At 42.8% G+C, this 11,945-nt stretch overlaps 1 protein-coding gene across 3 annotated transcripts; it reads right to left on the minus strand.

The window, feature by feature from the left end:
- Positions 1-2,992: 2,992 nt before the first annotated feature.
- On the minus strand, positions 2,993-11,945 carry LOC121929203. Of its 3 annotated transcripts, none has more exons than XM_042464526.1 (3): positions 11,594-11,945; positions 5,796-5,853; positions 2,993-4,309 (listed from the first exon to the last, which is right to left on the minus strand). In XM_042464526.1, the coding sequence occupies exons 1-3, from the start codon at positions 11,630-11,632 to the stop codon at positions 3,144-3,146; spliced, it is 1,263 nt and encodes a 420-aa protein (XP_042320460.1). In that variant the 5' UTR covers positions 11,633-11,945; the 3' UTR covers positions 2,993-3,143. The 3 variants fall into 3 exon arrangements, with proteins under 3 accessions (XP_042320460.1, XP_042320459.1, XP_042320458.1); XM_042464525.1 differs by lacking the exon at positions 11,594-11,945 and adding an exon at positions 8,977-9,258; XM_042464524.1 differs by lacking the exon at positions 11,594-11,945 and adding an exon at positions 8,959-9,258.

An 11,945-nucleotide genomic window follows, 5' to 3' on the forward strand; every position in this document is an offset into this window, starting at 1 on the left:
TTGCACAGATCACAAGAAGACATGACTAATTAGGAAAGGTGACACATTAGGAAAGAATCCTCACCGAAGATGGATAAACTCAAGCAAGGAAGCCACAGCCCTGAGTTTGCAAGACCTGAGCAGGGCAGTTGATGATTGGGTGACTTGGAAGTCTCTCATTCATAGGGTTACTTTAAGTTGAAGTCAACTTGACTTCAGTTAACATCAAGAAATGTGAATCCCAGTCTGGCCTGGGCCTCTGGGGCCCAGTAAAGTGCACAGTATCTCTCACATTATTGGCACTCTGCAATATAGTCCAGTGCTATCAATGATGACTAGCAGTACCTCTCCAGGGCTTCTAGCACCATTCTTTCTTAGTCCTACTTGGAGATACGGAAACACAGCATGGCTTGGTGCTTTGAGGGTTGGACCAGAGATCAAGGTTTGATTCCCCTCTCAGCCATTAAATCCATTTGGGCAAGTCACATTCTCTCAGCCTCAGGGGAAAATAATAGCAACCTCCCTTGAAAAAATCTTGCCAAGAAACCCCCGTGATAGGGCCTTAAGGTCACCATAAGTTGGAAGCAACTTGAAGGCACACAAGAACAACTTTGAGATGCCTGATATTCACAGCTAGTGTCCCACTCTAACCAAGTCTGATCCTGCTTAGCTTCTGGAATCTGAGCAGATTGAGCAAATTCATTGTGGTATGATGGATCTTGGGCACATCTTGGGTTGAAGAATTGAGACAGATCCAGAGACAGCCGTGAGCTCAGTGAACCATTGACCCTATTAGGAGGCAATGCTTTTGCACTCCATTTCATAGACTGTAGCCTCTGCAGTTATCCAAAAGCTTGTACAGTACTGTGGGAATAGTTAGGGTTGTTGCTTTTGCTAATACCAACCCTGGATGGTTTCCACTATCTGGGCTGTGAAGCAGCCTGGGCAGGAGATGCCCTAAATGCCTTTTAGTTTGTAGCCACAATCATGCTGTATCCAAAGCTGCCTTCCTTTGTCTCTGCTTTTCTGATTACCCTGAACGCACTGTGGCCTTTTAAATAGCTGCTGCTATAAATAATGAGCCTTTGAATTCAAAGTTGGTTGGGGGGATCTTTGTGTTTAGTGAACTATGTAAGCAGAAAAGGCTCCAGACCTTGCCTTTGCTGAGCCGTTCTTCTGAATCAACTAATCTTTTCAGATATTTTGGAGTTTAGCATTCAAGTATCAGACATCTCAGAGCATACATTATGGGGTGGTAAATTGGGGTTAAGTGTTAAGCCATCTGCAGCCATAAATCTATTTCTCAAATATAAACTTTAAGCTCTCTTTCTCTTCATTGCACCACAGAGCACAAAGCTTATGCAACAGAAATGCTGAATAAAAGCCTGTCAAAGGAGTTCCATAGTAGAATCATCATACCAGTTTGAACACACTCAATGCTGTTTGATTTTGAAGTAGGGTTGGGCCTGGTTAGTTTTTGGATTGGAAACCATCAGGTATCTCTACATAAATTAGGAAAGAATTATGCCTGCAACACTAGAGAACCATTGCCAGTCAGTTTCAGCATTGGGCTAAATTAATGAATGGTCTCACTTAGTAAGGGCAGTTTCCTATGTTCCTGATGTGTCGCAGGTATAAATAAGTACAGCCAGGTTAGTATACTAAGTGCCTATGGGGCAGTAGGCGCACTGGGGTTAAACCCTAAAATCAGTCCCTTTTCCTTTAATCCCCTCACTTCCTCAAATAATGTCTGGAGTAACCAGGGAATCTCCTATTAATGTTTTAAGTCAAGGCTGGGCAAACTGTGGTCTTCCAGTTGTCGGATTGCAACTCCCATCATCTCTCTTTGATGGTTATGTTGAGTAAAGCTGCTAGAAGCTTCAGTACAACAACATTTGTAGGGGTGTAATTGCTCATTCCTGCTTGAGATCAGGGTTGGGCCTGGTTAGTCAATATGTAGATTCAATACCTGACCCCCCGCCCCCCCCCCCAGCAGAAGATATCCTAAAATATAGTTGAGATTTGGTAAACAATTGCACACACAGTTTTTCTTGTAAGAAAGGAAACTGTCTTGGGCTGTTAGTTGGCCATCCCTGCTTCAAATGAAGAATATTATCCCTCAGGCCAGTATTTCCTTCCTATGGACTCAGTGGAACAGTTTAGCCATTCTGATGCAAATGTGGTGCATTTCCATGTCTAAGGTCTAATCTGTACTGCAGAAATAATGCAGTTTAACACCATGTTAACTGCTATGGCTCAATTTCTGGGATTTGTTGTTTTATGAGTTATTTTAGCCTTCTCTGTCAAAGAACTCTAGCGCTACAACAAACTACAAATCCCTGGATTACCTAGCATTGAGCCATGACAGTTAAAGTGGTGGCAAACTGAATTATTTCTTCATTGCAGAATAGACCTAAGCCTGTTAAGCCCTATAACTGATTTATCTGAGATAGAGTACCATTGAATTCAGTGGGTATTACTTCAATGGTACTCCCTCCCAGATAAATCAATTTAGTGCATGGCAAAGCAGAGCAATGGGATCCAAACAGATTCCCCTTCCATTTCAAAGCAAGCTGCTGTTCTTGGCCTCTTGAATAACTGTTCCCTGTCTGCAGTCTCCAAAGCAGCAAAACTGAGTAACTGCAGTTGAAAATACAGTGGGCAGAGCCAGCCCTATCATTAGGTAGAGTGAGCTGGCTGTCCCAGGCAGTAGATGGTGAGATGTCTGTGTTATCGTTGTACTGTAGTTTTACCATCACTTATGGAGTAGAGATGCTTATAAGATTATTTGCTTCATGTATCAAAATAATTTGGCTGGTCTTATGTACTGTGTATCTGTGTTGAGGAGTGGGTGGGCACCATTTTCTGTTCTGTTCTGTTCTGGTTGGGGCAACCCTGATGTGTGGGTAGAGTGAGCTTCCCATGTCTGTATGGGAGGTCTATCAGTTGTCTCTTTATCCGGTCACCCCCAGCTTTGTGGCCCTTGAAAAAATCTCCATACAGAAATGCTTGTGCTTTGCTTTTATTTTAACTAGCCCAAGGATACCCAAAGTTTGCAAGTGAAGATAGCAGGAGATGTTGTTTCTTCCTTACCCAAGGAGTCTATCTGCTGTTTCACCGCATTAAACTTGGCTGGGCTCTCTCACCCTCATCATTGGGCATCATTAGCTGGCAATGGTGGGTGGTACAACATCAAGTCCACCCCTCCCTCTGTCTGCCAAGAGAGATGGATTATGAGGGAATGGTTCATGATGGTCCATGTTGGGGCTGCCATTGCTTCCTGCCAGCTTTTCATACTCTGAATTGGGCTGCAGAGACCTTCTCTGATGTTTTCTCTCCCAGATGCTCTTGCGTTGCTTATGGGTGTCACTGGTCCCCTGGACTCCATGGCCCTGACTGGAACTGCCCCTGCTCTGGCTGAGAGACATCCGGTTTGTTAGCATTTCCTTCCCAGAGATAGTCCGAGGTGCTGAGAAGGGATGGTTGGGCTGCTCAGGGTTGTGTTCTGGGCTAGGAGGGGGAGGGCTGACAAGGTAAACATACACCTCAGCTTGTTGGGCCACTGGCAAACGCTGGTGCCACTCTAACCCAAGACGATGCTGAGGACCTCTTGGAGAATGCGGGTAGACATAATCCTCACTGTTGAGATGGGTTCTGGATACAGTATCTGAAGCCAGAGTGGAGTATACAACCCGCCTGGGGCCTGGTAAGATTGGACTTGGGATGAAATTTGTCTCACTGGGTGGACAGTTAAAGCGCTCACGGGGGTGTTCTGAACGGCGGGGAGCCGACTCTTCTGTATTCAAACCAACAGTATGTGGTGGCAACCTCTGTCCTTGGAGACCTTCTCCTGCAACTTCTGAGCTGTTTTGTTTATCACCAGTGGCCCTTTGGTGGCTACGGGCAGGAATGCCATAATGGACTGAGCTGCTTCCTGCTGCACGCTCTGGAGTATTGAAGCTGAAACGCACCCATGAGGCTACTGATCCAGCAGGACACGCTGGCTGGGGAGTTTCTGTGTCAGAGAGGTGTGAGCTGGACTGGCTGTTTTGGTGGCGTTGTTGGTTCCTGTACCAACTGGCTTTCTTGTCATCTGTGTCATGATGGCTTGACCACTCACCAGAGTAGTAGGCTTTACTTTTCCTGCCAATCTGAGTACAGCAGATCTTGGACTCGTGTGGGTTACCCATTCTCACAGTTACCTTCACTGGGTCCACGATGCAGCGGAAGCGCAGGTTGGACAATTTTTTACGGCTTCTGAGCAGCACCGACTCTTTCCATAATCTCTTGCTGCTGGAGAGGACCTTCATGGCCTTGAAGAGCCTGCTACCTGTAGAGTAAGGAGGAGAAGCATAAGGGCAACCAAAATCACAGTGGGAAAACAAAAAGATTCAAAGTAGCTTGCCATATTGAAACATACACATTAATTTGTAGAAACGCAGATCGATCAAAAGTCCAGTTCAATTTCCCATATTGTATCCTGAAGAGGTTGTTAGGTGAGAAATGCTGAGAGATGCACATGGCAATTGGTGTGGAAACAACTGAGATGGAGACAACTTGAAGAACATCATTTCCAAGATTCTCTGGGAAAACCCAAGGCAGTTAAAGTGGTACAATAAAAAGATGAGTTTATAATGTATACAGAGCTGTCTCCAAGGTTAGAGGATACCTTTGGCCATGTGCTTTCTGGAGGAAAAAGAAAACACTCTTTGGAAATACCTCCAGGAGCTTCTGGGGAAAATAACTATAACAAGCTCTGACTTCTGTTGGGCCATTTCTTAAGCTGGTGGGTAACCAGGCATGGGCACACCTGATAGAAGGGCTAGATTTTTACAAACAGGAATTTGAAAATTCTCACACAACGTCCCATAATTGATGAGGACAATTACAGGAAAATTAAAATGACAGCTGACCAAACCAGTCAGCATTAGGAACCAGGGCAGACATCAGATAACTGAGTGGTGGACTCTTGTCAGGTGCTCACCAGTGTTAGTTGCTGATTCAGGACCTAAGTGTAGATATGACTATAGTAGGAGTTTAAAATGTGCAGGACTCCAAATGTAATTGGTCACTCACATGTGATGCTAGAGTGATGGCATCACAACATGTAAAGGGCCACACTTTCCCCACTCCTGGCCATTTGTGCCATTTTCAGATAAAATATTTTGTTATACACTCTCAACCCTAGTCTGGTTGCCTTCCAGCCATCTTGAGAAGAAATTGGAGACACATCTCAAGATGTCAAATGTAGGGCTATTTTGTTAGTTTAAAATCACTTCCTTCTGTGTATACTCCAATGATTTCTTCAGGGGCAATTAAGAATCTAAATTCAGAAAGTTCTAATCCAGGACTCTCAAACCATTTCCTGAAAAAGTCATTGTAGATGACAGATGGTTAAGAGGCCCCAACTGTTTAAGCATCCCAGAGAGAAAAGTTGCATGCAAATCTGCATGCCAGATTTTTTCACATGCCCCCCATGCCTTCAGCCACTGTCACTGTGGCTTCTCTTTTTTCAGCCATGATACTGTGCAATTTGGTATTACTGGAGGATACTGTGGAGAAGTGATGTTTGCTGAAGCTTTTCAGCCTTCAGCTGCTTCTTTATTGATTAACTCTTGACATTTTTGGCTGAGAGGCTACCTGATATTTTCCAGTGCCCACCAAAGCCTATGATTTGCATGGCCTAAGGAAAAGATAGTAGAAAACACACAAAAGCCAGGATAGGAAAAAGTACAGTCATCATCTTAAAAACACAAAGACAAAAGAAAAGCAAAAGGCCTGTTTCATCGCACAATTCTTACTCATCTACAGTTTACCTTTTTTGAAGCAAGAGTCATAAGTTCTCTTCAGGAATGGAGTGAAGTTTAGCCAAAACTGCAGAAAAGAAAAACCATGTCATTGCATTGACTAGTAGCCAATTGCTGGAAATACTGATGGTCCATCAAAGCTGGGGGGGAAAATTGGCTGTGAAAAACCCTGTCTCCAGCCTCCTCTTCCTCTTGTTCTACCTCCCTTCTTTTTTTTTTTCATATATTTTTATTGAAGTTTTCCATTCACAGCATCAAAATTTACATTTATCAGATTCTGAATTCTTTATATTTATATTTTACATTAAGATACCTTCCAAAATCAAGTTTTTCTACTACTGTTATTCCACTTCCCGTCCCCAAATTTCTAGAATGATTTTCTTGTCCATATTTTTACATTGTCTGTTCTTGTGACACTTCTGAACATAGCCGTCAATATTATTTCCTTCCTCCCACCTTTTTCCCCCCCATATAACTTAAATCGTTATACCTTCCATATACCTCCCTTCTGATGGGGATAAGGCTTCAGGGAAGAGGGGTACCATGCTGCACAAGGGGCATTCTGGGGGGGGGGGATTCAGAAATCGTTTTCCCCCCTGCACGACTAATCTCACTCACACATTCTAGTTTTGTTTTTCACACTATTTTTATTTCTTTATCGAAACTGCATCTATAGGCATCTCTGTGAATTCTGTTCCTCACATAAATAAAGATGGAACTGATGATGTGGATGTATTAGAAACACATTCAAAGCATGCAGACTTTTATCTTGGGGGTTATTCACACTTTGAAAATAATCCAGGATGAATCCAGGTTAAAACTCTATTGTTCACATGCATCCCAAATGCACCCGATTACGTTTGGGGCAGGTTCCCTCCCAAAAAACCCCACTTAAACCGGGATAATAGATATTATGTTTTTCCCCAAGTTTTTTTTTAAAAAGATCTGCATCATGAGTAGTGTGAATAACCAATGTAAATAGACCTGAATAGAACTGGGATAAAATGCTGCATACCAAAAAAGGGATTCCTTATGCATTCACCTCATCAATTTCATCTTTATTTGAATGCTCGCACATGTGAGCAACTGAACTCATGAAGATGTGGATCAATGCAGATCAATGCAGTTCCTTAGTGTGCATAACAAACCCAGAAGTGAGATGAATCGCATCATCGTGCTAAAAAAAACCCGATGTCTGAATGACTGGTTCAGCTCAGGTCTATTTGCATCAGTTATTCACACAGCCAGCAACGTGTATCTTTTAAGAAAATCCTTAGATTGATTATCCTGGGTTAAATGGTTTCTTTGGAAGATCCCCTAAATTTACTTACTGTAGGTGCATTTGAAATACATGTGAACAATAAAGATTCAACTCACATTCTACCAAGATTATTTTCACCATCTGAATAACCCTTGGGAGACGTAGTCCTCCAAAAGTAATTTTTCTACATTCTTCAAAACAGCCCACTTTGCTCACAGTGAAAAATGGAAATATTAGGAGATTTGATTACAGAACCCCCTCTTTTGTTTCAAATTACTCTCAGTGATTCTTATTTGAAACATGGAAAAACACAAATCTAGGTGGGGGTAGTTAACATGGTATCTCAGCCTCAACCAACATGGACACTGGCCAAGAATTATGGCACGTGTAGTCCAAAGGGCATTTAGTTGTCAAACTTGTTCCAAGTTCAGTTCATCTGCAGGTTTGGAAGCCAGGGCAGAGCTTGGGAAAGTTACTTTTTCACACACAACTTCCAGAATCCTCCAGCCAGTATGACTGGCTGGGATTCAGGAAGTTTTAGACCAAAACTATAATTTTCCATACTGAACCTGGGTAGAAAAAATTGGACAAGTATCCTCTGGAAATATTACTGTTAATTCAGGCCATTTGCTGGCCTTGTAGGTTTGACCCAAATAACACCAACTTTCAGAGAGAGAGTGCAAGGTGAGTAGAGTTGGCCCTTGGTATCTACTGGGGTTTGGTTCTAGGCCTCCCCATAGATACCAAAATCTGTGGATACTTAAGTCTCATTTATTTATTTTATTTATTTCCAGTATTTGTTCCCTGACTTTCTACACAACGGGATTCAAGGTGGCACAGTATATAGTATACAGTGGCACAGTGAAATGGTATCCCTTATATAAAATAGAAAAATCAAGGTTTGCTTTTTGGATTTTATATATTTCTGGAATATTTTCAAGCTGTAGATAGTTGAATTTGTAGATAAAGAATCCTTGGATATGGAGAGCCAACTGTAAAAGTACCCTTTTTTTTTCTCATGCCCATTTGTTGAGTAAGAGAGGTAATACAGTTAGGAGTCTCTGGGCAGTGACTGCAAGCTAGCTTTGTCAAATCCTACAGCCAGCACTTGAGTCTCCAGTTTCTGTAGCTCATCTCCAGATGGGAGACGAATAAAGATTCTCCAGTTTTGCTGGATTCAGCTCTGGCTAAGAGTAAAGCTCTGTCTGCAAATCTGCAGCTCAGCTGGTAGAACAACAGCTGAATACATTTGGCAAGGCTTGACTGGTTTGTTAGTTCTTTTTGTAACTTGTAAAGTCTCTCTCTCTCTCTCTGTTTGGGGGAGAGTCTGTATGTTTACTTAGCTAGCTTTTGCCTTCCCTGGCAGTTGTCGTGGTGCCAGGGCTCACCCTCCATTCTGCTCTTCATCCATCTTCTGCCTACAAGCAAGCAGGCTAGATTAAATGGTTTTCATCTGGTCTCCTTAAATAAATGAGAAGGGATAATCCCTATTTCTCACATTGATCTACGAATATTTATCTCTTAATTTCCACCAAAAAGGAAATAGGATTTCTCCATCACTTTAATTTTCTCTCTGTCTGTTTTTGAAGGACAAGCTGTTAGTGACTGTCATGAGACCTAAGAACATCACCAGGGGCTGTACATAACTCTCAGGTTTTCGCCCAGAAACCTTAGGACCTGGGATGATCCCAAACTACAACCTCCCTGGAAGGGACATGGCAAATGCCAAGTAATGCCAATCTCTAAATTGCCAATCCTAATGGTGTTTGGTTTCAGCTACTTCAATCTAGACTGCATATGACATTACATGAAATGTTCCAGAAAAAAACAAAGGTAGCTTTGCTGATCCCAAAATGTGTGGGGCACCCAAAAGCCCTTTCCCGTCACTACAACTTTGCCCATAATGCCTACCTGTGTCAGGTTTCTTACCAAGGAAATCACTTTAAAGGCATATTCCAGTAAGGCAAAAAGGCCCAACACAATCAAGATGGTGCCCAGTAGTTTCTGGTGGGGCTCAGCAAAGAGGAGGCAGTTGTTGTAGACCTTATCCTCTGTGGCAGCCATAGTTGGAAGGAAAGGGGGAAGGAAAGGACGTTGGGATTCAATGTAGCATCTTTTCCCTCATCTGCCCCCTCAATCTCATGCCAGCCACAGCAAGCAACACCTGCAGCAGTGGAGGCAGGGACTCAAACAGGTTGCTAAAGCACATGTGTTATCACAGCCCTTTGTGACAGTAGCCCTGTACTGTGTTTGTGACTCACAGTCCATTTGTGAGGAATTTTTTGGCTGGGCCAATCAGCAGTTAGCTATCTTCTAGGGCAGGAGAGGGAATCATGCAGCCCTCCGGATGTTGTTGGACTGCCGCTATCTAGGCTGGTTAGGGCTACTGAGACTAGCTGCAGTTTCATAACAGTTGGAGGACTACAAGAAACCTACATTTCTTTAAAGCAGTGATTCCCAAATGTCAGTCTCCCAGACGTTTTTCACTTCAGCTTTCAGAATTCCTGACTGTTGGCCAAGTTGGCTGGGGCTTCTGGGTGTTGAAGTCCAAAACATCTGGAAGACCAATGTTTGGGAATCATTTGCTTTAGAGTGACACACCATGAGCCATGCCCTGTACATGAAGCCCTCTGCAATTGCTCCTTACGTGAATTCTTCACACAAACAGAGGCAACTAAGTGTTGCAGTTGGGACTTTCTACCTCTTTCTCACCCATAAAGTTTTCTGGTGGTCCTTAGTGAAATCTACCTCACAATATTCTTGTGAGCCTGAATGCTATGAAGGGATTTTTGATCTGTCTGATCTTGGAAGCTAGGGAAGGTTAGGAGACAGTCCAACCATCCTAATTAATCCCATCATCCCATTTTTCCAGCTGCTTTTAAAATGTCAATGTTTTTTTCTCCTCCCAGTCTCTTCTTTTATCCTCAAACTGATCTATTAAAAGCACAACAAATTAAAAAGTGGTGGAAATGGGCACATACCTTTCAACTCTAGCTTTTGAACAAGTGTGTTATATATTTCTGGCAAGTTCTGATAGAGATATTTTATTCAGGCTTACCAGAAGAAGGCCCAAAATCTCTGTGCAAGCTTTCAAAACCACATATTTTTCATGATGCAAAGAAGATTAAAAAGTAGGCAGGGAAAGTAGAAAGTAGGGACAAACATAGGGAGGAAGGGCCTGGAGACTACCAAATTAGGCTTATCGGGCCATATTCCCAATGCCCCTGCACCCACTAGGAACAAGAAGGCAATAAAATGCGGTTCTTTATTTGAGAGTACAAAAAGCAAAAACAAACCTTTGAAAACTCAAACCTGTCTCTATCCAGTACAAAGATCCTATAAATGCCCCTTTATAGAAAAAGAGCTGGGAGGACCTCAGGTAATTTCCGTATTGGCAGGACTGGAGATCAATGTAGGCTCTGGATGAGGCCAGGAAAGTTAATAGAAGCCAATCTGGATACCTTTACATTTGGTTGAAGAGTATAATTAACAATGGGAATTCAGACTGGTTGATGGCTTTAACTCTAGGGTTACAAAAACAGCAATTGGATTAGGACAGCTCCAGAGTGGAAGGATAGGAAGTTGGCTGGGAGCATGGCAGGGGGTAGATAGGAAGGGCTAGCTTTGGTGCAGTGAAACCTCCTTTGTGTCTTGCTGCAAGAAGAAATGCAGAGGTCCTGGAGGGAGGGAGGGAGTAATCAGCAGACCCATTTAGCTTTGATTGCAGCATTACCTGGACCTTGCACATGTCCTCAGATCTCCATATTCTTACCATAGGAAATTCATCTGGTATTCCAAAGGTCATTGTGACCTCTTAAGAACATACTAATTCCCTCTGGAACACCCTCTGGTATGGCGTTACCTGGTATGGTCTAACCTGCTGCACCCCCCAAGTGATGCTACTGGCCTGGGAAGCACTGGCATAAATTCTTCTTCCTCCAGTTTAGGACCCTAATATTTAAATCTGTGTCTGCCACAACAGAAATTCCAAAGTCTTCCCTTGTGGTAATGTTTTTAATTAGACAAAAGGGTACAAAAATTATTGGTTAGCTTCAGAAACACAGGCTTCTTCATCAGGTGAAAGAGAAAGTAGGAAAAACAAGATAATCGATTAGACTTTGAAATTTGTTCTGTTGTCGCTCCAACCAGTTAAAATTACCATTTGGCTCCTATAGAGATGCTTTGCCAGAGAACAGGGGTGTGAATGGCATGTCCGACTGATTGCATGTGGCCCCTGGGAGCTTCCATATCACCCTTGCTCTCTCTGGAAACTCCCTTCTTCCAAACTGATTTTTGGCTGAATTTCCCCCCAGCAAATAAATAAATAAATAAATAAAACCATACAGTTTTGTTATGAAATGCTCTTTTTGGAAGGGAAAATTTGGAGGAATCAAGAGCTGCCCCAGGGCTGTACTTTGCCACAAAGAATAAAAACTAGAAGAGAAGCCTGTTTAATCTGATCCCCAACTGCCTCGTTCTTTTTCTTTTGTTTACCCCTCCCTTTTGTGGGACATGTTCTGCAAATAGAGTCATGACACAGGCTTACCAATTGCAGGCGGTTTATGTGCACAGGCCAGCTGTTCATTTCAAAGTTCCAACAAAAGCAGTCAGAATAAGCAAAACACTCCCTGTCCAGGGCTGTTACGTTACCTTGGCCTGATATCTGGGTCTTGCCTTCAGTGGGTTTTGATCCAGGGAAACATTTCCTTAAGTACACAAAAACAGGGGCTTGGTGTCACGTGACAAGATCTGGACGACTGGGAAGACACAGAAGGCCTATATTATCATCCATGCAGCCCCTGAATAATTAAAATGTCTCTTCAAGCTGAACGTGTTCACTGAGTAATTAATCAGTCAGTAGAATAAAATTTGCCCCCTTTTGGAAGCCAACAATGTTG

The sequence above is a fragment of the Sceloporus undulatus genome, chromosome 4, assembly GCF_019175285.1.
Source record: "Sceloporus undulatus isolate JIND9_A2432 ecotype Alabama chromosome 4, SceUnd_v1.1, whole genome shotgun sequence".
In the NCBI taxonomy this organism is placed as follows: Eukaryota; Metazoa; Chordata; class Lepidosauria; order Squamata; family Phrynosomatidae; genus Sceloporus; species Sceloporus undulatus.

Excerpts from the sequence above, each read along its gene's own strand:
- LOC121929203 (XM_042464524.1), bottom strand. The coding sequence starts at position 9,111 with ATGGCTGCCACAGAGGATAAGGTCTACAACAACTGCCTCCTCTTTGCT. Across the intron at positions 5,854-8,958 it reads TGGTAAGAAACCTGACACAG|TTTTGGCTAAACTTCACTCC; the intron begins GTAGGCATTATG and ends TCTTTTCTGCAG. Across the intron at positions 4,310-5,795 it reads TGACTCTTGCTTCAAAAAAG|GTAGCAGGCTCTTCAAGGCC; the intron begins GTAAACTGTAGA and ends CTTACTCTACAG.